Source organism: Salmo salar, chromosome ssa20, assembly GCF_905237065.1.
Source record: "Salmo salar chromosome ssa20, Ssal_v3.1, whole genome shotgun sequence".
NCBI classification, from domain to species: domain Eukaryota; kingdom Metazoa; phylum Chordata; class Actinopteri; order Salmoniformes; family Salmonidae; genus Salmo; species Salmo salar.
This window is the reverse complement of record NC_059461.1, coordinates 55,021,772-55,049,325: the sequence shown is the minus strand read 5'-3', so window position 1 is coordinate 55,049,325 and position 27,554 is coordinate 55,021,772. Positions and strand designations below refer to the sequence as shown.

Below are 27,554 nucleotides of genomic sequence, written 5' to 3'. Positions count from 1 at the left end.
CTGTTGCCTAGCAATCTGGTTGCTATAGTGACAGGCTGGGCTCCCTCCTAAAGAGTATGTTGTTATGTACATTGAGGAGGGGGGGAGTGGAGTTTGGCATTGGAGCGGTTGAAACGGAGGGGGCAGAGGAGTTCATTAAAGGCAACAAAAAGAAGAGAGATAGTGAAGGAAGGAGAGTAAAAGTAAAGAATTCTCTTTCTGATTTATCATATATATTACCCCAGACAGGGAGAAGGCAGGCTGATATTGCACTGCTTCATTTGGTATTCTCTATTAACAGAGGAGAGGCTTGCCGGGTTAGGATTGGATCCTCAGTCATTTGGCCATCTTAGTATAACCCCCCCCACCCCCCCACCCCCATCCTGCTCATGAAAACCTGTCTGTCGGTCGGAGCTTAGACACACACAGACACACACACACACACACACACACACACACACACACAATCTTACTAGGATGTATTTTATGTACTGTACTGTATACCTCTGTTGCTGTCTAAATTCCAGCGTTTCCTCAGTATTTATTTGGCGGGTCAGACAATGGGACCTAACCGCAGCTAAGAGTCTGAGTTGAGGGGCTTTTTAAACAGGATTACAGAGTCACATGGGGGAGTGTATAGAACAGTAATCTGTTCTCCCTTCACCAAAGATTATTCATGTTTGCATTTTTCTGAGCATCAAACAGACATTCCAGTTGGCACAGGGGTGTATGTGAAGTGTGTATGTATGATTTGTGTTTGTGTGTGTATTATGCAGGTGTGTGTGTGTGTGTATGAATATATGTGGGTGTATATGCATATGTGTGTATGTGTATATATACAAATAAGTGTGTATGTACTGTTTATGTATGTGTATCTGCTACAGAGAGAGGTAGCCTCTTATGCTGCCACAGAGGCTGACATAGCGTGTGCAGGTCAGTGTGATTACACTGCAGCCATAGATCAAGTTTTATTATGCACCAAAATCTCCACCGTCCTCTCGCTTTGCAATGTCATTCTGTTTCAGACCCACAATGCACTGGGACTTACGCAACCTGCTGACTGGACAGGGAAGAGAAACGAGCATGTTATTGCATTGCGTCTTGCTGGTGTGTGTGTGTGTGTGTGTGCGTGTGTGTGCGTGTGCGTGCGTGCATGTGTGTTTAAAAGAGAGATAAAGAGGGAGAGATAGAGAATTGAAGGAGGTGGAGACAGATGGTGTAGGTATTTGTGTGACAATAGACGGATTGCAGAAGAAAAATCAAATTTCCTCTGTGAAAGAGAGAAGCACAGCCAGGATGAGAGAAGAAAGGTACCTCATGAGATATCTCATCTGTGACTGACACTTTTCGTCTGACTGACTCACACTCACTCTCCCTGCATAATACTGAATCCATTGTCTCTCTGTGCATTTGTGCTGTGTGTGTGTGTGTGTGTGTGTGTGTGTGTGTGTGTGTGTGTGTGTGTGTGTGTGTGTGTGTGTGTGTGTGTGTGTGTGTGTGTGTGTGTGTGTGTGTGTGTGTGTGTGTGTGTGTGTGTTAGCGCCATGGTTATGGATGAAGATCGTCATGAAAATAAAATAACCGTCATAAACATTTTTGGGGGGGGTGTAACGAACAGCTGACTGAAGACTGGATGGCCGGGCGTTCATGAGGTTGTCTGTTTCTGCGGTAACATGGACTACAACGTGATGAAACTTTGTTGCTCCTTGCTGAAATAAGCAACGTGTTGTAGCAAACAAGTCTTCAGTTGCCTAGGCAATACCTTCCTCCCCCATTTATATCATAAAATTCATGAAAACGTGGTCATTCAAGCTTGTAGCGTCATACCCAAGAAGACTCAAGGCTGTAATCGCTTCCAAAGGTGCTTCAACAAAGTACTGAGTAAAGGGTCTGAATTTTATGTGAATGTGATATTTCAGGTTTTTCTTTTTTATATACATTTGCAAACATTTTGGTGTGTAGATTGATGAATAAACAAACAATTTCATCCATTTTAGAATAAGGCTGTACCGTAACAAAATGTGGAAAAAGAGAAGGGGTCTGAATACTTCCCGAATGCACCGTACAATTATATTCTTATTCGTGGATTAATTCACTTTTACCTGATGCCTTTCATGAAGGTTTTCGATTGCTTTTACATTTTTTTTAACCTTTATCCATGAATACAAATATATCTTAAATGACCCCATTTTCATTAATTTTATGATATATAAGCCCAATCAAAAACAGTCCGGGACTTGCACCAGTAAGTAGGTGGGACATTCATAGGGTATAGCAGAGGAGAGGAGAAAATGTGTGAAAAAACAATAACTGTCATCCAAAATGTCACCCAAAATTCCATGACCGTCACAGCCCTAGTGTGAGTATGCATTGGATGAAAGCTGATACTGAAGGCTGGATTGGGGGCAGAGGGACTCTCATTCGTCACGTTAAAGAGAGAGGGTGGGGGTTGGGAGTGGAACGAGCCTTTAAAAGTTATTATGCAAAGATCTGCTGGCTATAAATCTGTGTGTGTGTGTGCGTGCGTGCGTGCGTTTGTCACAGTGTGTACTTGCACATGTTCCGGTGTGTGCTTGTGCACGTGTTTGCGCCTGTGTGCGTGTATTGTCTGTGAATGTGAGTGTATGTATACATTATATTAGTGTGTATCAGTATGTGTGTGTGTCTAGGTGTGGTGCTCCCATCATTAAGCAGCCTGGCGACAGGAGTGCAGAGTGTGTGTTTTCACACTGACGCTCTGACACAGCAGCAGCCACTTCTTCACTTCCCTCTCCTCTTTGTGTTCTGCTCTTCCTCTCTTCCTCTCTCCTCTTCTGTTCTAGTTGCTCCCCTGCCATGCTGCAATGTGTGTTGTGTTGTGGGGAAGGCAGTGTGTTGGTGTGTAGGTGAGACTAGGAGCTGATCTCTGTCTCTGTTGGTATGGTTTGTTCACAGGTAACATCATAGACAGCACCATCACTGGTTAACCCTAGACTAGTAGGATTGCTTTAGTGAAACCCTGTTTTATTGTCAGGTGCAAAACCATAATAACTAAGTTAAGCTTTCTAATAGTTGGCACTGTGTATGAGTTTAAGCTCATTGTACTGTATGCTGGGACCTGTGTGAATAGGTTTGTGCTCAGAAAACAGAGTGAAGAGACATGGGTGAGAGAGCAAAAGGAGGAATGAAAGTGTGGAGGAGAGTGAGACGCATAGAGAAAGTGAGACCAGGCAACAGGTGCTTGTGGGTATTCCTGCGGAAGTGTTAATTCGATAATGCTGTGGCCACTTTATTGACCAGCCAGTGCGGTATGGATCTTAGGCCAGGGATTGTGCTAGAATGAGATTGTGGAAACTCCAGGCGCAGGCTGTATTGAGAATGAAGGAGTGAGAAATGGAGAGTGAGTTGGAGAGAAAAAGGAGAGCGCGGAGAGAGAGGGTTGTAGAGAGATCGGGAGAGTGAGAGATCGGAAAAGAGGAAGAGAGAGGGGGATGGAGAGAGGCGGAGGGGAGAGGAAGAGAGGTAGAGAGGCTTATACTGAGAGAGTGAGAGAGAGGTAGACGAAGAGAGGGGAGAGAGTTAGGGGGAGAGAAAGCGAGAGAAGGGAACGGAAGGGAGTGGGGAGATATGAAGGGGGTATTTGAGGATTCATCTCTCTCCCCTAATTCCCAGTGGGTTCCCGAGACACACTTAAAAGCTGTGAAGTGTGCTGTTCTGCCTGTATTCTCCCAGTAATTGGAGGGGTGTTACAGGAAAGGTGGAGCTGGAGTTGAGATGGAGGGAGGGAGGGAGGTGTGCATCACCCTTGACAACCTCAGGAACGTGCTACTTGTGATCATTTTTATCTACCTCTCTCACGTATGTTCTTTGTCTCTGTCTGCCTGTTTGACAGTTTTCTGTGTCTCTCTGTCTGGTTTGGTCTGTATGTCTCTATGTCTCTCTCTTCCACTCGCTTTGCTGTCTCCCTCTCCCTCCCACCCTCTCTTTCTCCTTCTCCCCCCTCCTCTCTTTTTCACTCCCTATCTCTCTTTCTCTCTGTCTGTCTTAAGGATATACTACCTCAGGTTAGCGTCTCAGACTTTAAACATGGCCACAGGCATTTAATCATTGATGGGCTTTCCTTTCTGAGCAGGCAGGCCAGCAGGCAGCCCTCTCACACACAGATGTGTCAGGGCCTGCTGATTCACTCTCAGGGGTCCTCGCAGCCTCACGGTCCACAGAGCCCCAGAGCAACACTGTTTGTAGTATGTGCCGTTTGGCATATAGTTTTATGTAATTGTGTGTGCATATACAGTTTTGCTCCCCAGGGACTGTGGTAAAGCACAGTCAGCAGTAGTCTGTTGAAATAAAATACATACAAAGAAGGGGTGTGTGTTTTCTTCACAAGGCCAGAGGCTTAATAAAAAAAAAACCTTACTCAAAGTGACGTATTTCATTAATAAACCTATTTTGCCTTGCTTTTAATGCTTGCACTGTACATGCATAATATATGTACCTGTTGTATATAGTCCATACATAGCTCAGTGCCCAAGTGGCAAGTGTTGTAGACGAAGGTGGCGATAGTGGTATGTTTGCCACAGTCCCCTGAATGTACGTAATGTACCACTCCACTGTACATTACTGCTCCTCATTATACAATAAAGTACAGAGCTGCCTGCTGCGCTGGTACCATGGACAGCTCCTCTGCTCTTTTCTCCTCCCCCCTCTCCTCTCATCCTGATCAGAGTTGTTTTTTTTCTCTCTGGGGTTTATTGACCAACCCTGTGGAGTAGAAAACCCAATCTCCCCCTCCACACCCTCCGCCCCCCCCAGCCCCCTGCCACAATCCACCCTGGTCTGGATTAATGACCTCGCTGGGGAGGGCCCTGGCTCTCCAAATCACACACCAGACAGCCACTGATTACTCCACCATGCCGACTGCTGCTGAATTCTCTGTGTATGTGTTTGTGCGTGTGTGTGTGTGTGTGTGTGTGTGTGTGTGTGTGTGTGTGTGTGTGTGTGTGTGTGTGTGTGTGTGTGTGTGTGTGTGTGTGTGTGTGTGTGTGTGTGTGTGTGTGTGTGTGTGTGTGTGTGTGTGTGTGTGTGTGTGTGTGTTTACGTATTCGGGATGAATTCCTGTGTGTACTTGTCTAGTCTACTGTATACTGTTGTCTGTTTGTCTTCTTCTGTCTTACATGGCACGATGATGAGTCATTGTGATGTTCCTGTCCATTGCATTGCATCTTAATACAGGAAAAAAGGACACAATCAAATACACTGTCCTGGTTACGTGATCAGAGCTATTAAAGTTATTATGCAATCGACTGCAGTCAGTGAGACAGCGAGGATGCATGCAGGGGGACGTTCTTCTCCATTAATGGTTATTCTAAAATGGCTTCCCGCCGCGCACCTGCCGCTTGATGCACAGCAAGTCTGTCCCAACCCCCCCACCGCTCCTTTGACAATATTTAACAGACCCCTGGGCCTCCCAGTGGAGTTCCCTTCCCGTCTTACTCGTCCCTTCCCTGGCTAAGCACGAGCTGGCGAGTCCCAGGCTTCAGCGGGCCTGCTGCTTGCTTTACCAAAACCAACATATGGAAGAGGGTGAGTTTTATCCAGCTGGGACGCTCTGCAGTCTGGTTGGCTGGAAGTCTCATATTCTCTCACTCTATGTTTCCTGTCTCTGCCGCTTTCACTCGTTTCTGCTTACTCTCTCTCTCGCTCTGTCTCTCGCTCTCTCTCTTCCTCTTTCTCTCTCCAAACCTGCGATGTTCCTCCTACGTCAGTCTAGTTCTAAGACTGTTGAGTCCTCAGCTCTACACCAGCCTCAGTAGCAGGTCATCAGTAACCACAGACCATAGCTATAGACTCTGTGCTCTAGGTCTGTGCTCAATGGAGCTTCATACAAATGCTGGATTACTCTTATATTCTAGAGCATAGAACATAAGAGTAATATGCAGCTTTTCTGTAAGAGAGTGTTTGTTATGGAAAGAGCTCTATCGTATTTAACCTTTCCACCTGTGTGATTTCAGCTAAGAAAGCTGCAGACGGGTCAGTCATCCCTAATGGCTACTGTGACTTCTGCCTGGGCGGCTCCAAGAAGACCGGCTGTCCCGAGGACCTCATCTCCTGTGCCGACTGTGGACGCTCAGGTACGGACAGACAGACACTCCTATGGACACCGGTTTCAGTTGGTTTTAAATGTGTCATTATTACACAGATGTTACTTTGTGTTGGTGTAGTGGAAACAAGCCCAACTTGATGACGACGACAACGATGGCGATGAAGTGGAACATGAAGAGTGTGTATGTCCCTCTCTGTGTCCCCAGGTCACCCGTCCTGCCTGCAGTTCACAGTCAACATGACCGCAGCAGTACGGACCTACCGCTGGCAGTGTATCGAGTGCAAGTCCTGCAGCTTGTGTGGCACCTCCGAGAATGACGTGAGCACCACACGCACACACACACACACACACACACACACACACACACACACACACACACACACACACACACACACACACACACACACACACACACACACACACACACACACACACACACACACACACTCCTTCCTACTCCCAAAACATCTATACTGAAAAAATATATAAACGCAACATGCAACAATTTCAAGGATTTTACTGAGTTACAGTTCAAATAAGGAAATCAGTCATTTGAAATAGATTCATTAGACCCTAATCTATGGATGTCACATGACTGGGAGTACAGATATGCATTTGTTGGTCACACATACCTTAAAATAAAGTAGGGGTGTGGATCAGAAAATCACCATTTGCCTCACGCGACGCGACACATCTCCTTCGCATAGAGTTGATCAGGCTGTTGATTGTGGCCTGTGGAATGTTGTCCCACTCCTCTTCAATGGCTGTGCGAAGTTGCTGGATATTGGCGGGAACTGGAACATGCTGTCGTACAGGTCGATCCAGAGCATCCCAAACATGCTCAATGAGTGACATGTGTGGTGAGAATGCAGGCCATGGAAGAACTGGGACATTTTCAGCTTCCAGGTTTCGGCTTTCAGCTTCCATTCGGATGAATGGCATGACAATGGGCCTCAGAACCTCATCACGGTATCTCTGTGCATTCAAATTGCCATCAATAAAATGCAATTGTGTTCGTAGCATATGCCTGCCCATACCATAACCCCACCGCCACCTTGGGGCACTCTGTTCACAACGTTGACACCAGCAAACCGCTCACCAACATGACACTATGCACGTGGTCTGCGGTTGTGAGGCCGGTTGGACGTACTAACAAATTCTCCAAAACGACATTGGAGGCGGCTTATGGTAGGGAAATAAAACATTTCTGGCAACAGCTCTGGTGGACATTCCTGCAGTCAGTATGCCAATTGCACGCTCCCTCAAAACTTTAGACATCTGTGGCATTGTGTTGTCGGACAACTGCACATTTTTTTGTGGCCTTTTATTGTCCCCAGCACAAGGTGCACCTGTGTAATGATCATGCTGTTTAATCAGCTTCTTGGCAAAGGAGAAATGCTAACTAACAGGGATGATAATGATATTTCAGCTCATGAAACACGGGACCAGCACTTTACTTGTTGCGTTCATATCCCACTCTCCATTTACCCCAACACACACTCGCCTGGACTCTCCTCCTCCTTAGTAAAGGTTAATAACACACAAGAAAATGGGTGCAATCTTTGCACCGGGTGTGAACGTGTAGCAAATCTGGGCCTGTGTGTTATGTGTAGTATGTGCTATATTTGATTGATGATGTCATAACATTATTTGTGTTTGTGTGTTTCCTTGTTCCAGGATCAGTTACTATTCTGTGATGACTGTGACAGAGGCTACCATATGTACTGCCTGAGTCCCCCTATGGCGGAGCCCCCAGAGGGTAGGTACACTACAGGATATGTGGAGGATATAGGCCTAGTGTAGTCCTATAGAATACAGTATAGTATACCTAGGCCGGCATATTGTCGGTAATTGATGACCATGCAATGGCTGGGTTCATAATGTCACTTATACAGTAGATGCATTATTTTACATTTACATTTACGTCATTTAGCAGACGCTCTTATCCAGAGCGACTTACAAATTGGTGCATTCATTATAAGGGGAAAGGCCATGTGCATAATGCTTGTGTCATCTGCAAGTCAAGTTGACATGGTTAAGAGATTGCAAATCTATCACACTACCTGACCACAGTAAATTTACAGTGTTCATTTATTCTGCTAGGGTTAATCCCTAGGCTTTCCAATAACCAGTGAACTTGTGAACTGTTGATCTTCCAGGGAGCTGGAGTTGCCATCTGTGTCTGCGACAGCTGAAAGAGAAGGCCTCGGCCTACATCACCCTGACCTAATCAACCACGCTACCCACCACCCCCCCTAAACATAACAACTGGACCAACTCCAATCTGAGAAGACACCCTCAACGCCCTGCAGTTTTTCCTCCTCTACAAAACGACAACAGACGTCTGTCCACCTCTCCAGTCATCAGGTTTCCCAGCCCCAGCTGTTTTAACGTCAATGGAAGTACCTACATCCCAGGGTGCACCATGCTCCATCCAGGTCTCCCCCAGTCTGCCCCTGCTGAGGCCCAGCCACCTGCCCCTGGAGTCCCCTCCACCTCCGGCACCTCTGGCCCAGGAGGAACCACCTTCTATCCCAGCAGCCTCAGCGGGGAGCATCTGATCATCAATAGCCTAACTGGGCTGCCCCCCGGGGCTTGCCGGCCCTCCACCGTCTGCCTCCAAAGAGCCGTTTATCAGTAGCCCAGAAGGGCACTCAAGAGGCACGCTCTCCCCTGTGAAGGGTCCTTAGAGGAGCCCTAACGAGCATCAGCTGCCACTATGGCCCTATACTCCCATACATTTGGGCCCTGTATTTGGGCCACTCGGCTGTGGCCCTGGCAGCAGAGTACACAGAGAGAGGGAGAAGCAGGCCGTAGTGACGACCAGACTCCTCCTTAGGTTTAAAGCAGCTGCAGCCCCGCCCCCTTCCTCCCACATGGAGCCGCCACTCAAAGCCTTTGAAAGTGAAGTACTCTGGGATTGATAGCATCGCGCAGAGCTATTGTGGCTTTATGACATTTACAGAGGAGAGAGAGTGGAGAGGTTGTCACTCTGCCATCAGCCACTTAGATCAAATTGTGTGTCCAAAAAAATTATGAATTAGAGCAAAGGTTTTCCTCAACTATGAACTTCTGGTTACCTTCATTTCCTTCAAAACAACAACTGAAAAAGCCAACATCAGACTGCTATGACTTTGGCGGAGCTTGGTGTATTTTGTCTTGTGTTTAGCAAGAATGTAGGTATGTTTTAAGTGTGGACAATGCAGGTTTTATTGTCTGGCCTTGTCAAAAATGCAGGGCCCAAATGTTTTTTTTACATTTTATTTGGTACTTTATTTGCATGGTGTTAACATTATAGTTTTTAAAGATATTTTAAGGATAAAATGTATTTAAGAAAGCACACTTAATTCGCAATAATGTGTTTGTGACCCATTTGGGTAAAGTTGTGTGTGTGTGTGTGTGTCTGTGTGTCCATCTGTATATGTGCGTGTGTATGCGTGTGTGAGTGAGGGCAAATGTGCCCTCCTAAAACTGCGTGGAAATGAGAGCCAACCGTAGCCAACCAGGTGCTAGGCAGGACCTATGGCAGGGTCGGGGAGCAGGAAGGGGAGGGGCTTCTGATGATTCTGATTCCTAGAAACACCACCATGACTTACTGTATTACATTTTCTGTTGGACCAAACGAATTCAAGCCAGCTTGCGCCGTTTCTCTCTTCCGAGCCCTGTTTTTTCTCAAAGAATAACTCATTTTTGTGAAAAGTCATCAAAACTAGTAGAATGAGCTCTTTACTATCTGCAAGACTGCTTTGTGTGCTAGGAACTTGTAATATAATGTGCTTTCAAATAGTAAGCTAAAAGCAAGGACTTCTACTAACTGGGACGCCAGCATGTGAGTTTGTGAGCTTGCACTGAGACGAGTCTTTTTTCAACCCAAAGTCCCCTCCCCCAGTGGCCTATCTGACTGGACTATTGTATGAGGCTGCAACTTTGATTGGTCCAATGATCCCTCCTACTCTTCCTAGAGCTTTAGGTTGGGAGACATTTTGCTGTAAATAGATTGTCACTCTCTCTGTTTATCAAAAAGACTAATTGCCATTTCATAATTCACCGTCTCAGTGCATATCGAAATATGAACTCAAAAATACAATTTCTGTCTATTTAAATGCACTTAAAATTGGTTGTCCTATTAGCCTCCATATTTGGAACGTCTCTCACTCTTCAAATGTATGTGTTTATATTCTCCTATGGTATGATCCAACACACACAGCCATGTTGGGGAAAAGGTTACTACCTGTGCTACCCAAAATGTATGTACCATCATTTAGGCATGTGATACCAGAAATTCTCTCAATTTCATATTTTGATATCTACTTCATTTATTTTTCTTGAATAACTAGGGATGTTTTCACCTCTTCTCTCTCAGTATTGTTCTCTTATTTGTTTATGTCTGTGTTTTTCTACTTCAAACATTTTGCACAGTGTGTTTGTTTGTTTGGCATGTGTGTGTGTACGTGTGTGTGTCTATGTGTGTGAGAGAGAGGGAGAGACACTCAGACTGACTTGAAGGCGCTGTCTGTCAGTGGTTCCATTCCAAATGACACCCTTTCCTCTTTATAGTGCACTACTTTTGAACAGTGGCCATAGGGCTCTGGTGAAAAGTAGTGCATCACATAGGGAATAGGGTCCCATTTGGGATACACACAGTCTCTTTAAACTCATAATGAGGTCCTCGAAAAACAAACAAAGACAGTGAAAAGATGGTTATTATTTTTCAAACTTCCTCTCCATGACACAGGCTGCATTCCGATACCTCCAACAATACAGTCAACACTAGTGTACTACACTAGAATGGGTACTGCTGAAGCCTCAGTCCTCGCTACTGTAGTTGGTCCCGAGTGACAGTAGCCTGATCCCAGATCTGTTTGTGCTGTCGCATGACAATGACCCTTGGAGAACAGATGTGGTATCGGGCCAGACTGACAGGATGTTATTCTACTGAATTTGATTGATTGTGATAAGTGCAGTGTGTCATGATAGATTGTGTCCTAGCGGTGAATCCTTCAATAATTCAACTCTTCACCTTTTAATGGACGGACTCCTCAAAAGACAATGTGAAAAACTTCACCACATTACTGTTCCATCCTTTTAAGTTTCCCACCAATACCCAATCAGAGTTGTGTTCAGAGCCAGTACTGAGGGAATAGCCAGATGATGACTTGTGATTCTGTGTGAATGAGGTGAGCTGATCTGAAAGTGTTTACTGATAAGCCTTTACTTCTGAATTTATTCCTGGCACTTATGAGGATGTGGTGGTCAAACTACATTGATTGTACTATCTGAGAAGATGCAGTTGCAGAAAGAGGGGTGACTCAAGCTCAGATATGACCTTTGACCCCCCATCTTTAGACTGGGGGTGGGATCAGAAGGGAAAGAAGATTATTGGCCAGTCCTCAAACGAAGCAGGATTTTGGCCCTCTTGTAAATTGTCGTGCTGTGATCTTGCTTTTTATTCCCCAAATAATAAATTCCTGTGTGAGTGTGTGCACATTTTCCTTTCTTGTAACTGTCTGTTGGAAAAAAAGAAACACTGGATAAAATGAATTTGTTAGTATTTACCCTGATGGAGATCAAATGTTCCTGGACACGTGGGTTGTTTTTTCCTTCTCTGCTGTCTCCTACCTACCTGGGAACGCTTTGAAATATTGACTGCAACTGCATAGCTGTCATTCATTCATTCACTGTAAATTCATCTTGTCTTTCTCGAGGCACCCAATTTTCCCACATTTTTCTGTCCTGACTCCTTTTTTCATTTACAAACAATCATTAATAAAAGTAGTAACTCCTGAAACGGTCTGCTGTGGTGTGTGTCTGTGTGGAGCCTCTGAACACCCACCAATTTAGCAATGGTTGTGTATTTCTGAAGAAAATGTGAAAAGCTGAAAATTCATCCATTATGTTTTAAGTGTCATAAATACGCTATTTACAATAGATGGTTTGGAGCTTGGATCCATAAACCCACGCGAGCACTTTTCTCCCAAAAATATAATGATCTACCACAGTATGATTGCATTACTTGAACCTCTTATGGCTTGAAAGCAAACAGGTTCTCTTTGAGCTATAATGTTTGTATGGGATAGATTGGAGAATAGGCATCTATCATACTGTAGTCCTGGAGAGACCTGGCTCAAGCAAATCCTGAATTCCATTCTTCACCTTCCAGAAGCCAGAATCATCACTAGTGCACACCTTTTTTTCTTGGGGAAAATTTGTATTTTAAAATATATATATTCTTCCATCCATTTCTTGGCAAATTCCCACTTCCACCTTATCCCAAATTCTGTATATCCATCCAACCCCCCCGCCCATCCAGCAAACAAGAGACTACTACTAGCCTACTCCCACCTCTCTTCCTGCCCACGTTATTCTGACCCCTTGTCTCCCTCTTCCATTTCCAAGGATGTCTGTGAAGCTTATGTGGATTGTGTTTGTGTGTTTATAGTACTGTATGCGTGTTTTGTGTTTGTGTGTATCTGTATGTGAAGTGGATGGGGGGGGGGTTGAGACTCCCAGCCAATTACCACATCTACCAGACAGGCTCAGACTGCCTCTGTGCCAGCCAATCAGGGAAGAGCTGCGCATAGCTGGGCCCATGGTGGTTGCCATGGTAACTCTGGGGCTGTTTGCATGGTGGATGATGGAACAGTGATGGATTACAGTAACAGGGTGTGGGGAGGGAGGGAGGGAGGGAGGGAGGACTAATACATAAATATATTGGAAATGTATGAATACATCTTAAATGAATTGATGTTGGGAAAGAAGAGGGAAATGAAGGGAGTGATTGGGTGATGGGGGTGCCTAAAATGTAGGCTACCTATTTGATTCTGTCTGTCTGTCTGTCTGTCTGTCTGTCTGTCTGTCTGTCTGTCTGTGTGTCTGTCTGTCTGTCTGTCTGTCTGTCTGTCTGTCTGTCTGTCTGTCTGTCTGTCTGTCTGTCTGTCTGTCTGTCTGTCTGTCTGTCTGTCTGGTCTAAGGCTGATAATGCTTAAAGAATAGCCTGGGATGCAGTCTGACCTTTTGTCTCCTCAAGTCATTGGGCCATTAGGACCTTAGACTGTGCTCTGAATGATTTCCTCAGTCCAGCTATAGTCCACTGTCGGTCCAGCAGTAGCCTACCAGAAAGGTAGCTAGATGACAATTTGTGGAAAGGGCTCAAGATTTGGAACACTAAGCACAGTTCAGGTACAGTCAGTGGCCCAGTACTGTATCACTCACATGCTACACACTTATAACTAAACACACATTTTACTACACAGTATGCACAACAATGGCTTGCAAATAACTAGGAAAGCAGCACTTCTGAACAAACCATTGGCGTCCAGACAGACAACTATTAAAGTAATAATCTGTCTGATCCATAAGCATTATTTACCCATAATCCACGTGATTAGTAACACGCAATTAAAAAGGAATGGGCCAATCAATTGAGTGACCAGGATCAATGTCAATATAGGCACATGTGCCTGTAAGTCAAGGAAAGTCTATTCACATTCAGTAATGCAGCCTTGACAAATTAATGACCGGGTCATTAGAAACAGTTGTCATTATTTAGCTTAATAGTGTTCACTTGTCACTCATGTTTAATAAATGAATGTCTGCCAAAAATCAGCCTGTGTGTGCCGTGTTCTAGCTTTCCCGGAAAACCAATCCTCAAGACAATAATTCTACATTTTGAGATGTAGCACATTTCAATTTTACAACAATGTCTACTGGATAAATGTATACTGGGTAAAAATTGGTACTGCTACTGCCTGCATTCTGGAATGTTATACCATGAGGACCATGGGACATGTACAGTAGCCAGGCCTCCCTGTTACATCCCAAACATCTGATACAAACCTGACATCTAGTGGCAGACTTTAAGAGCAGCACCAACCCTCATTACAATGTACTGTCTGTGTGAATGGGGAAACCAGACACAATTTGACAGCCAGTTACCACTTTGAATGCAACATGGTGTGAATGATTGATATGAAAGATGAGAGTGCATGGCCAAGGCAAAGTACTTACTATACATGACAAATCTAAGACTGTACTGTATACTGTAGATCTGAGTTAACAAGGTTATAGTCAAATTATTTACTTGATGTAAGTGTCCTCAGAAGCCTACTGTTGTGGAAAAACCATGCCTGGTTAAATCCCTTGTTTCACACTTTTGATATCTCTAATCTGATCTGCTGTATTTTCCCCTCATGCCTCTTAGGGTTCCTGGGCGAGCGTGTCTACCAAGAGGGTGAGACCAGACCAGGAATCTAGCTAGGTTTACCCTTGCCTGGGAAGCCAACACGAGACTACTGTTATACAACCAAGACTTAGCCATTGACTTTGACTACACCAACAATACTTCATAGAAGCTCTACCATAAGATTGACATGTGAAGGAAAAATGTGTGTCATTTAGAAGTTTGAACATAACAATGGTACAGTACCAGTCAAAAGTTTTAGAACACCTACTCATTCAAGGGTTTTCCTTTATTTTTACTATTTTCTATATTGTAGAATAATAGTCAAGACATCAAAACTATGAAATAACACATACAGAATCATGTAGTAACCAAAATTCTAAATATATTTCATATTTGAGATTCTTCAAAGTAGCCACCCTTTGCCTTGATGACAGCTTTGCACACTCTTGGCATTCTTTCAACCAGCTTCATGAGGTGGTCACCTGGAATGCATTTCAATTAACAGGTATGCCAGACAGTTTTGTTGTGACAAGGTAGGTGTGGTATACAGAAGATAACTTTATTTGGTAAAAGACCAAGTCAATATTATAGCAAGAACAGCTTGAATAAGCAAAGAGAAACGACAGTCCATCATTACTTTAAGACAAGAAGGTCAGTCAATCCGGAAAATGTCAAGAACCTTTAAAGTTTCTTCAAGTGCAGTCGCAAAAACCATCCAGCGCTTTGATGAAACTGGCTCTCATGAGGAACACCACAGGAAAGGAAGACCCAGAGTAACCTCTGCTGCAGAGGATAAGTTCATTAGAGTTACCAGCCTCAGAAATTGCAGCCCAAATAAATGCTTCACAGAGTTCAAGTAACAGACACATCTCAACGTCTTGTGGGGCTTCCGAGTGGCGCAGCAATCTAAGGCACTGCATCTCAGTGCTAGAGACGTCACTACAGACACTCTGTTTTGATTCCAGGCTGTATCACAACCGACTGTGATTGGGAGTCCCATAGGGTGGCATACAATTGGCCCAGCATTGTCTGGGTTTGGCCGGTGTAGGCCGTCATTGTAAATAAGAATTTGTTCTTAACTCACTTGCTAAATGTATGGCCTTCATGGTCGAATTGCTGCAAAGAAACCACTACTAAAGGACACCAATAATAAGAAGAGACTTGCTTGGGCCAAGAAACACAAGCAATGGACATTAGACCGGATGAAATCTGTCCTTTGGTCTGATGAGTCCAAATGTGAGATTTTTGGTACCAACCGCTGTGTCTTTGCAAGACGCAGAGTAGGTGAACATATGCTCTCCGCATGTGTGGTTCCCACCGTGAAGCATGGAGGAGGAGGTGTGATGGTGCTTTGCTGGTGACACTGTGATTTATTTAGAATTCAAGGCACACTTAAGCAGCATGGCTACCTGAGCATTCTGCGGCAATACGCCATCCCATCTGGTTTGCGCTTAGTGGGACTATCATTTGTTTTTCAGGACAATGAACCAACAAACCTCCAGGCTGTGTAATGGCTATTTGACCAAGAAGGAGAGTGATGGAGTGCTGCATCAGATTACCTTGCCTCCACAATCACTCGACCTCAACCCAATTGAGATGGTTCGGGATGAGTTGGAATTCAGAGTGAAGGAAAAGTTGCCAACAAGTGCTCAGCATATGTGGGAACTCCTTCAAGACTGTTGGAAAAGCCTTCCAGGTGAAGTTGGTTGAGAGAATGCCACGAGTGTGCAAAGCTGTCATCAAGGCAAAGGGTGGCTACTTTGAAGAATCTCAAATATAATGTATATTTTTATTTGTTTAACACTATTTTGGTTACTACATGATACCATATGTTTCTTCACTATTATTCTACAACGAAGAAAATAGTACAAAAATAAGTAGGTGTGTGCAAACTTTTGACTGGTACTGCACATTGCTCTATCGTCTTTCTGATTAAAATTTTTCAACTAAAATGTCAATTAATGTTACCGGAACTATCTGCACTGCCCCTACACACACACACTTACTAGACTTTACATACAGTGCATTCGGAAAGTATTCAGACCCCTTGACTTTTTCCACATTGTTACGTTACAGCCAAATTCTAAAATTGATTAAATTTTATTTTGTCCTCATCAATCTACACACAATACCCCATAACGACAAAGCAAAAACTGTTTTTTCAAAATGTTTGTAAATGTATACAAAGAAAAACGGAAATATCACATTTACATACAGGTAGGTATTCAGACCCTTTACACAGTACTTTGTTAAAGCACCTTTGGCAGTGATTATATGCTCGAGTTTTCTTCGGCATGATGCTGCAAGCTTGGCACACCTGTATTTGGGGAGATCCTCCCATTCCTCTTTGCAGATCCTCTCAAGCTCTGTCAGGTTGGATGGGGAGCGTTGCTGCACAGCTATTTTCAGATCTCTCCAGAGATGTTAGATCAGGTTCAAGTCCAGGCTCTTGCTGGGCCACTCAAGGACATTCAGAGACTTGTCCCGAAGCCACTCCTGCGTTGTCTTGGCTGTGTGCTTAGGGTTGTTGTCCTGTTGGAAGATGAACCTTCACCCCATTCTGAGGTCCTGAGTGCTTTGGAGCAGGTTTTCATCAAGGATCTCTCTGTACTTTGCGCCATTCATATTTGCCTCGATCCTGACTATTCTTCAGTCCCTGCCACTGTAAAACATCCCCACAGCATGATGCTGCCACCACCATGCTTCACCGTAGGGATGGTGCCAGGTTTCCTCCAGACGTGACGCTTGGCATTCAGGCCAAAGAGTTACATTTACATTTAAGTCATTTAGCAGACGCTCTTATCCAGAGCGACTTACAAATTGGTGCATTCACCTTATAATATCCAGTGGAACAACCACTTTACAATAGTGCATCTAAGTTCAATCTTGGTTTCATCAAAAGCAGAACAGCTGGTCTATGTAATGTACACACCACCTGAGAGAACCATGTACATTTGGATCTACCCAGACACTGTGACCTGCTGGTTAAACAGGCTATACAGGTTCAACCATTGTGCTCTGCTTCAGAGGCATAGCTTGGTGCAGGACAGGTGAGTGGGCAGACACAGCTAGTCGTGACCAGAGAACACGAGACGAAAGCAATCAACTAGGAAGTAGGAACGTCCCATCCAATGATGCCGATCCCAATAGCCCTGTCTGTATTCCTGGCTGGAACCCTGTCCCTTGTTGAGGGGGATGTGATGGCCAACTTCAAGGACATCCCAGAGTGTGTGAAGTATTTTTACCAGGGAAGGTACTCGGCTGGGGCGCTGACACCCCCGGTGCTGCCCGCCTGTGCCAGCGCTTCTACAACAGGTACCAGTTTGCCACGCTATACAACACCAACCACCGCATTGCTGTGTATTCAGCCTACCGCTTCCAGCCCAGCAACGGAGGAGGCAGGGAGAAGCGCTGGTTTGTGGAGCCCCAGGTGGGTCATGAGAACAGGGCAGATGTGTCTGTGGCTAGAAACAGACTTGCCATAGGATGGTCTCCTCAACAACTCACATCAATAACTCTATGCTGGTGACACAAATTCAAAAAGGCTCTAGATCATCATATTTGTTGTGTCCTGTGTTGTACAATATGGAGGCAGATTGTTGTCTAAAGAAATTGGGGGAAAAAACATTGAAATAAAGTGAGATGCCTAAAAAGACATAATTTGCCTTAAAGACAAATTATCTTTTCTGTTTGAATTGATCTAAAACTTTGGGTTGTAACAGCAGTTTATTTTCCCTCCCAGCTTGTGGGGTGCAGAGATGAAGGATGGGTACTGGCTGGGGAAAGATCACTCTGGGGTTTACCTGGGTGAGAGCAGACACTCAACGAGGACTACACCCACTCTGGCCTCGACCGCGGCCATCTCAACCCCAATGGACACCATGCAGGTAGTCTACTCCACAATACCGACTCTGCTTTGAACAGATATCATGCAATTCCAATTCCAGTATTGTTAGGATTGTTAGAATTGTTTCTTAGTTCACTGTGGATTACAATAATGATGGTAGACTATTGAGCTGAAAGTTAAGTACAAGGTAAAGTACAAGTATTAATGCAACCCAACAAACACACAACGTTGCCTCAAAGTTGACTCCAACTGGGACTCAATATGCCATTGCTACTTTGTAACACTTACTAATTAATCTCATGACAAATTGCTTAAACCTAAAATATATCTCTCCTTTTTCTCTCTTCTTAATCTCACACGGTCACCCACTTCCTTTTCCCCCCCAGGCGTAACGCCACCTTCACCCTGACTAACGTGGTGCCCCAGAACCCCAAGCTCAACCAGAACGTCTGGGTCCGCCACGAGTCCCAGCTCACCGACCTGTTCAAGGCCCAGTGCGCCCAGGCCTGCGTGCTGGTGGGCGCCATCCCCTCCACAGACAACTGGATTGTCAAGGACAACGTCCGATGCGTCAACATCCCCGAGTACATCTGGAACGCCTACTGCTGTGTGGACAACAACGGTAAGCCTGTCCATAGCGGCGGCGCCACCACCCGCAACGCTGAGCAGAACTGAGTGGACCAGCACTCACTGCTGAAGCTGAACGGTTTCCTGCAGCACTACTCTAAAGCACCAACAGGGGACTTGTTTCACAACAACTGCCAAGCAGTGACCGAGAAGTAGTATCCCACTCATGCGTTTCTATTCATGATTTGACAGTGGCAAAGTGAGCTAAAACTTCAGTTCACATACCAGTACTAGTCCTTCAGCCCAGTCCTGTGCTTTCTACTGTGAAAATGTAATTATGAACTACAGTGAATGAATAAAAAACTATGTTTGGAGAGATACATATTTTATTATTCTTTATATGTGCTTTCTAGGAATAAGTGAGAATAATATAATAATAATAATACAAATTAAATAACAAGAGGTACATTTCTATAGCTTTGTATACAGTATCAAGAACATACACAACTTCAGAATAAGGGGCTTCACTGGGCACATAACTACATTTGGAATGAAATAGACCCTGTAAAACATCCGACTTATGATTAATAAGGCACTTGCGCGGACTCTTCTGAAGTGCACTAGAATATACTATTGCATTTATAGCCAACAATAGACCCAATCTCCTCAGCCAGCCCTTTGTGATGACTTCAAAAACCGATATAATTATTTATTTCTTTGCACAACAGACGCAACCATGATTGTTGCAGTAGCATTTCTACACCAGGCCAGCAAAGTCCTAATCACCACTCCTTCACCTTAACACGTCACCAAACGGTACCTACCCTTCACCAGCAATCCCTGACCTGTGACCTCTGACCCCCAATATAAGGGGGTGACATCCCCTATAGGTCAGCCATACTGGGCCATAGGGTGGTCGCTCCACACCGGCATGTTAGAGAGCTTTTCCTCTGTAGCGGGCTCAATGGGCCAGCCCCAGGCCTTGAAGAAGGGAGCCAGGTTCCTCTCGACCGCCAGGGAGAAGGTCTCAGCATACAGGTTCATCTTTCCCTGGTTGTCCTTGGGCACGTTCTGCATGGTGTGGTAGGCAGAAAACACCTTCTTGAAGGCGTCCCAGCCAAACTGGTCCTGGAGCTGGTGGGAAGGAGGACAACGAAGAGAAACAGTTTACACAAACTCAACCCTTGATAAAGTAATTTTTTTTGTAGATGTTTTACTGTTGCATCTATACTTTCCTGTCTATCTACACATGCCTTTTCACAAGCACTAACTGTTGGGTTTGTACACAACATACTCTGCAGCATGGAGTACTATACAGTATACATCACTACAATCTCATGTCACCTGCATGTAGGTCTCCAGTGCCACCCACATGTCCCAGCTGGCCAGCTTCCTGCCCCCTTTAGCGTACCCCTCGGCACGGCTCTGTCGGTTGGCCAGCGCCATGTTGGGGTGGGCCTGATCCCTATTCACCCCCAACACCTCCTCGTGCACGTACACAGACCACAGGTTACACGTGCACTCAGTGGTGTGCGAGGGGAACTCCCAGGCTCCTCTCTGCTGGTTGTGACCCAGCTCGTGGATGGCTCCCCACAGGCCCGAGCTGCGGGCTGCCACAGGGTTCACCAGGTTTGGGGCGGAGGAGGATTGTATCATGATAGGGTAGCCTGCATGCATGAAGCCTGTAGGGGGGAAGGGAGAGAGGAAGAAGATTGTCTGATCAATGTCTGGATTCTGGCAGGGCAGAGGTTGTGCAGCCCACTGCTATACACTCTTTAAAAAAAGGATTCCAAACGGGTTCTGTGTCTGTCCCCATGGGAGAATACTTTTTGGTTCCACGTAGCTCTGTGGAAAGGGTTCTACATGGAAGCAAAAGGGGTTCTACCTGGAACCAAAAGGGGTTCTCCTATGGGGACAGCCGAAGAGGTTACTTGCGTACAACACATTTTCTACAGCACAACAACTTACTCACTTAGAAACTGTATCGGTACTGTCCTACCTGACTCAAAATACATATACATTTTTTGGGGGGCAATGTCTTTTCAGATAATCTCTCTTTTTCCTGTTCATATCCAGCAATTACACAATCCCTAGTTCCCCTACCATAGTCAATTCCAGTCATGACAGTTTGTCCATGCTAAGAAATAAGAGGAACAGACGCTGACCATGGGAAATCTGGACGTCGGCCACAAAGCGCTCCTTGCGTGGGAACTTTGCGGGGACGGCAGCCAGGTCAGCTATTCCCCTCATGATGTCATCCCAGAGCGCTGCCACCAGGTCAGGCCGATCCAGACCTCGGACCACATCAGAGTGGACGGTCAGGATGATGTTCTCAAACTCCATCTCTGCCCAGGGGGAAGGGGCGGTCCGCAGAACTGCCCAGTCTGCAGGTGTGGTCACCCCTAGAGACAGGAGAGAGGCAAGGGTTGGAGAAAAATCTTGGATAATCTGACAGAATTGATCATTTTAATGAGGTGTTATGACCGGGCTGTGTGTCTTCATGATCAATCAATCTCATCTCAGCTTGGTATGCCAATTAGAGGAAACAGATAAGCCTAGCATAGGTGAACAACATACATTAAATGGCCTTCATGATGACTATTACAAGACAAATCTTTGGTACAGTGTGATTTCCTACCACAATGATGAGTAGCACATTGCAAATCCATTCTCATAACAGCAGGGATTCAGCTTCAGTTTTAGTAACACAGCTGCAATGACACAGTCTATCTGAGAGCATAGCTGTTCTCAGCTTAGTTCATCTCTGTATTCTACAGATGTTTCATACAGAACAAAGGCTGTGTCATTACCCCTTTTAATCTGTGGCAGCCTTCATCATTGTACATTCTAAATGGCAACAGCGAGCAGGAAGCAACTCAATTATGTTTTAGGAATACATGAATAGCAGATCAGAATACATGAATACAACTCTGAGGAAATGAATAAAGATTTGATTCATTTACAAGAAATTGGGTATAAAAAGAGGTTAAAAGATATGAAATATTCTGCCTGGATGAAGTCAAAAGGGTCCCAGACACATATATTGTAAATGAGTAAATGAGGGGGCTGGATGGAGTAATGTATTTTGTTCTCTTTATGGTGTATGTACTTTGTGTTATATTTTATTCACCTGGTATTTATCCAGGTTAGTCTCATTGAAATACCCTCTCTGTGAAACTTTCTATGAGGCACACACATATAATAATGGCACACTTATAGTGCATTATAACACTTGCTACAAGTGGTCATAACAACTCATGAGTTATAGCAACTCATAGTTGTAACACCTTTATAATACATCCCTTGGATGCATTATAAGACCAAAGTGTAAAATGCATCATAGGCTCCCACCTCTCCCACCCACTTACCAGTCTTGTAGTAGGGGGCCGGCACAGCCCCCTGAATAATGACCTCCACCCCCTCCACCTGGGTCTTAGGAGGGGCGATGAGATAGAGAAGACCGCCCCACAGGTTCCACACCTGCATCATCTCTGAGTCTATGGGGAAGCGCTCATGAACCACTGGCGCTCGCTTCAGCTCGTTCGAATTCCCAATGTTGTCAGTCTGACAGCCTATCTGGACCTGATGGTAACAGGGGCATCAGTCAATCAATTCACAAAGTTCTTGAGGGCTTGATCTCAAAACAAATAAAACATTTGTTTATTCAATAGAATTTATAATTATAAGACAAAACAAAAAGCAGTATTGGATACCTTCCAGCCCTGGTTGACGATTTGTGGTGGCATGGCCATGTACGTCCTCATCCCAGGGGAAAGGAACAGACCAGTGCTGAGCCACTCCTCTCCTCCTAAGACAATGTTCAGTAGTGGTTATATTCAAACACAACAAAATATAATAGTGAGAGTAAGGTTAGAAACACGTATTACCACGCTAACCATTGAACTTGCATATAAGCAGAGTAGCTATTGCGAAAAGTATTTTTTCGCCCCCGTTTTAGCTAAGCCATTACTCCTGGTGTTTCATATTGGTTCCCAAGACTAAACCATCTCCATTAGACCCATGATCCTCCATTTTAGAGCTCATGTCCCATAAGAGAGAATGAGAGACTACTAACCTGCTGTATTACAGTTGATCCTAACCCTGGCATTGGACAAGGCAGGCATCATGGGCTGGTCCTTGATCAGGTAAGGCAGTAGGGCGTCTGGGTCCTGGCACACCTTGTACACCTCTGCGCCTACACTGAGCAGCAGGTGGTCCTTGGCGCTTATCACCGGACAGCTGTGGCACACCTGGGGGATGCCTGCCTCCTTCAGCACGTCAGTGAGCATGGCCACCACCGAGGTGTACGAGGCACAGTCGTGCGCCCGCATGTGCAGATAATTGGCACAGTCGCCGCCAAGCTTCTTCAGACCGGCCTCCTCATGGTCCGTCAGCGCCTCGCCCTGGGTCACGTGATCAGCAAAGCGGCGCAGCAGGTGGCGGAAGTGGAAGCCCTCAGAGCAGGTCTGACCTGGGACTGGGGCCTTGTAGCAGCCTGCAACCAGAGTGTTCCCCAATAGGCTGAGGCCCATCTTGTTGAGGATGCGGTTGCCTGCGTACCCTGTCATGGCGCTGTGACCCGGGTTGGCCTGGGCCCAGTACCAGGCGTGGCCCCCGATCAGTAGGCCCCCGCCCTCGGCCACAAAGTCCTGGATTTCGTCGGCCTGGGCGTCGCTGTAGGAGGTGCAGACGTAGACGCTGAGCTCCTTCCTGAAGCCGCTCTTCTCACAGCGCAGGCCAGACTTGCTCAGCAGGGTGTGGGCGGCACCGAGCTGGGGTAGGACGCCTACCAAGCCGTTACGACCCTCGTCCAACCAGCGCACGGCATTGAGCATGAAGGGGGACAGCTGCTCTCGGCCCAAGTATCCCTCGTGGGTGACCACGATGACTCGGCCCTGGCCGTAGTATGCCCCGGCCAAAAAGGCCCTGCCGTCCTGTGTGGTGCCAATGGGGAATGCCAGAGGGCCGTGTACCAGCACCTCTGAGCAAATAGTCCCGCCCTGGATATCAAACTCAGTCACGCCCTCCAGCAGGAACTCCAGGTCATCCTTGAAGTCCTTGCCTATCCTAGGGAAAGAAGAGAGTGAAAGTGTAGGTATGATTTGACAAGAACTTAAGACACATAAAAATAGCTCAAATAAACAATTGATTAAACATTTATTAAACCAGGTGATTTCTGGAGTTAAATAAACTCTGCTTTCTTGTTTTGTTTTTTACACCTGGTTATAGGAGGTGGTGATATGAGGCAGAAAATACCACCATGTATACATTTCCGTTTTACTACAGTATCTCTATATTAATATGCCACCGCCTTTTTCTCTTCTCTCTATGAAGTGCCCAATACTTACGCCACAGCCAGCCAGCTGGAAGGGATCTGTGGAGGCACAGGGAGAGTACCCAGCTCCCCAAGTTGGTCCGAGAAGTAGATGCCAGCCACACTGGACACCTTGTTCCCAGGGAAACCCAGCAGGGTGTTCTGTTTGGGTCCCTCGGCCCAACTACATGCCTGGCCAGCCATCAGCAGCCCGCCTCCCGCCTTCAGGAACTCTACCAGCTCCTTCACCTCTGGACCCACGCAGTACGCATCCGTCACATACACTCCCAGGCCCTCGCAGAAGCCCCCTACTTTGGGTTGGAGGCTGGAGTAGCTCAGATTGTCAGCCACGGCCTTACAGCTCGGGTGAACGCCCACGGTAGTGCTGTCACAGGACGAGCCTGTCAGCCAGGTCAGTGCATTCTCCACCAGGGCAGGAAAGGCAGTGAGGTAACCCTCGTGACCCAGCACCACCACCCGGCCTCGGCCGTAGAATGAGGCAGCCATCAGGACCTGGCCACGGGCGTTCATGGCCAGTGGGAAGGCTTGGTCGCCGATCAGTATTAAGTCGCTGGGTATGTTTGGCCCGTTGAGGTCCAGCTCCTTGACCCCCCTCATCAGGGCACTGTAGGCCTCCTCACGGGACATGCTGCTTTGGGTCATGGCTTAGTCTGTGGGCTGACGATCCTATTGGTGATGGAGAAAAAAATGATTTTAAATGACATATGTTTAAAACAGTATAAGTACTGGAGGTTGACAGTCCATGTACATGCATTTAACTCTTTAAAACTGTTGTTAGGAAATAAAACAAGTTTCTGAATTTTGCTTTGCGGTAATCTCTACAACAGAAGCATCATACATAGATCAGAACAAACAAAGGCATCTGTAAAAACCTACCTAGATACAAAGGAAAACCAACAGCGGAAGATCAGTGTCAAGCCAAAAATGGAGTTCAGAGCAAGCAGAGCAGCAAGCTGTGTTATATTCTACTGAGCATACCTGGTGCACAGTCTGAATGAAGGGAAGAAAGAGATCATCACATCAGCAAAACAAATAAAAGGAGCAGGGAGGGACATGTGTGTGGCCAATGACTGGCCACTGTGACCTGAGCAGATAGGGCAGGGCAGGGCAGGGGAAAGGGAGGCATCTGTCAACAGTGAATCTGTAGGAATACGGTGTGCTCAAATGGGTGGAGTCAGCCAATTACCAGAAGGGTTGCCTAATGCATCAGACTGAAATGAAGTCGCCCTAAAAAAGAAGCCAGAATGATGAATACAATGATATTTAAACTGACTTTATCGGTTGTCTGTGGTGTTGGTCATTTTGATGATAGGATGTGAAGATAAGATGTCCACAGGAAAGTATTATTAACCAGACTTTTTGAGGCACCGGTCTGGCTCTGTCGGCTTGTATTTCCGGTATGTATTTTTAATCTCTGATGCATTGCCCTGCCCTGCCCTGTCTACTCATATCTCCCTCACTAACTTTAAGCATCAGCTGTCAGAGCAGCTCACAGATCACTGCACCTGTACATAGCCCATCTGTAAATAGCCCATCCAACTACCTCATCCCCATATTGTTATTTATTTATTGTTGCTCCTTTGCACCCAAGTATTTCTACTTGCACATTCATCCTCTGCCCATCTATCACTCCAGTGTTTAATTGCTAAATTGTAATTACTTCGCCACTACGCCGTATTTATTGCCTTACCTCCCTAATCTTACATCATTTGCACACACTGTATATAGATTGTTTTCCTATTGTGTTATTGACTGTACGTTTGTTTATTCCATGTGTAACTCTGTGTTGTTATTTGTGTCGCACTGCTTTGCTTTATCTTGGCCAGGTCGCAGTTGTAAATGAGAACTTGTTCTCAACTGGCCTACCTGGTTAAATAAAAATAAAATAAAAAATTGCACTTGATGCACATTATGTAAACAATAGCCAAATGTATGCGAACATTGGACCGAAGCAAGTTTCCTTGCAATCAGCTGGAAGTGTTTGAATCTTACTGAAAATTAGAAGTTGGCAACGTTCAGTCTGTGGTTCGGTTGGCTAGGCCATTGTTTGCAAATTGTGCAAGTGTTTACATCGGGTGCTACAGCATCAGTCATTGAAACTACAAACTGAAAATACAAAATCGCCAGAACCTACAGACCAGTGTACTGAAAATCGAGTTAATAACATTTCCCTGTGGATATTTTGTCTCAGATTACCCCCGACAAAATCAGTGGACAACAGGTAAAGTAAGTCAAAATTAAGTTTATTCAACATTCTGATTAATGGGGGACTGTTTGAAATGTGAAGTCGGTCACAACTTGCAGACTTGTTTACGCTGCTGTGCGTTTTGTTGCCGATCTTACTTTGCTACCTGGCGGTTTTTACTTTTTCATTACCGTATATTTTTACTTTTTCCCCTCACTCAACTTTTTCACCCCGGAAGTTTTATCTGGACTTCAAACAGCCGAAGCTAAGTAACATTAACATGATGCCTTCTAATTGCAGTCGTTGTACTTATAATATACAGGAGAACGATCGCCTTACGGCAAGGATAGCTGTGCTGCAAGCCCAGCTTCAGACGCAATCGTTAGGCAAGGGCAATTTCAGTGTAGGAAAGGATGAAACAGCGTCTGTGCCACCAGTAAGTACAGATAGTAACGTTAGTATAAACCCCCTCGCACGGTCCCCGCAGCCGGACAACTTTCTCATGGCTTCTGGAGGGAAACGCTGTAGGAATGCTCAACCGGTGTCGCTTATTCAGCCGACAGAAACTTTCAACCGGTTCTCCCCATTAAGCGAGTCGGAGTCGGAGGCCGAGACTTCTCTGGTCTCTACTCCTCCCGTTGTGGGGTCTGAGACGCCGACGGCTCCCACCATTAGCTCTGACAAATTGAAAACCCTAGTCATTGGCGACTCCATTACCCGCAGTATTAGACTTAAAACGAATGATCCAGCGATCATACACTGTTTACCAGGGGGCAGGGCTACCGACGTTAAGGCTAATCTAAAGACGGTGCTGGCTAAAGCTAAAACTGGCGAGTATAGAGATATTGTTATCCACGTCGGCACCAACGATGTTAGGATGAAACAGTCAGAGGTCACCAAGCGCAACATAGCTTCAGCGTGTAAATCAGCTAGAAATATGTGTCGGCGTCGATTAATTGTCTCTGGCCCCCTCCCAGTTAGGGGGAGTGATGAGCTCTACAGCAGAGTCTCACAACTCAATCGCTGGTTGAAAACTGTTTTCTGCCCCTCCCAAACGATAGAATTTGTAGATAATTGGCCCTCTTTCTGGGACTCACCCACAAACAGGACCAAGCCTGGCCTGCTGAGGAGTGACGGACTCCATCCTAGCTGGAGGGGTGCTCTCATTTTATCTACGAACATAGACAGGGCTCTAACTCCTCTAGCTCCACAATGAAATAGGGTGCAGGCCAGGCAGCAGGCTGTTAGCCAGCCTGCCAGCTTAGTGGAGTCTGCCACTAGCACAGTCAGCGTAATCAGCTCAGCTTTCCCCATTGAGACCATGTCTGTGCCTCGATCTAGGTTGGGCAAAATTAAAAATGGCGGTGTTCGCTTTCT

At 45.6% G+C, this 27,554-nt stretch overlaps 2 protein-coding genes and 1 pseudogene across 2 annotated transcripts in view; 2 read left to right on the top strand and 1 right to left on the bottom strand.

Moving 5' to 3' along the window:
• LOC106580828 (zinc finger protein neuro-d4) overlaps positions 1-11,849 on the top strand; it is a 42,399-nt gene extending 30,550 nt beyond the window's left edge. The window contains exons 9-12 of the mRNA XM_045703628.1: positions 5,970-6,089; positions 6,267-6,379; positions 7,739-7,820; positions 8,221-11,849. Of these exons, the coding sequence (XP_045559584.1) occupies positions 5,970-6,089; positions 6,267-6,379; positions 7,739-7,820; positions 8,221-8,291 (386 nt within the window). The 3' untranslated portion in view covers positions 8,292-11,849. The remainder of the gene's footprint in view (positions 1-5,969; positions 6,090-6,266; positions 6,380-7,738; positions 7,821-8,220) is intronic.
• Positions 11,850-17,224: 5,375 nt separating this feature from the next.
• Positions 17,225-18,991, top strand: LOC106580901 (endonuclease domain-containing 1 protein-like; annotated as a pseudogene).
• Positions 18,992-19,065: 74 nt separating this feature from the next.
• On the bottom strand, positions 19,066-25,006 carry LOC106580827 (TRPM8 channel-associated factor homolog). The gene is made up of 8 exons (XM_014162292.2): positions 24,869-25,006; positions 24,006-24,658; positions 22,733-23,724; positions 22,371-22,465; positions 22,026-22,239; positions 20,823-21,059; positions 20,002-20,339; positions 19,066-19,791 (listed from the first exon to the last, which is right to left on the bottom strand). The coding sequence occupies exons 2-8, from the start codon at positions 24,632-24,634 to the stop codon at positions 19,549-19,551; spliced, it is 2,748 nt and encodes a 915-aa protein (XP_014017767.1). The 5' UTR covers positions 24,635-24,658; positions 24,869-25,006; the 3' UTR covers positions 19,066-19,548.
• Between the last annotated feature and the right edge of the window lie 2,548 nt (positions 25,007-27,554).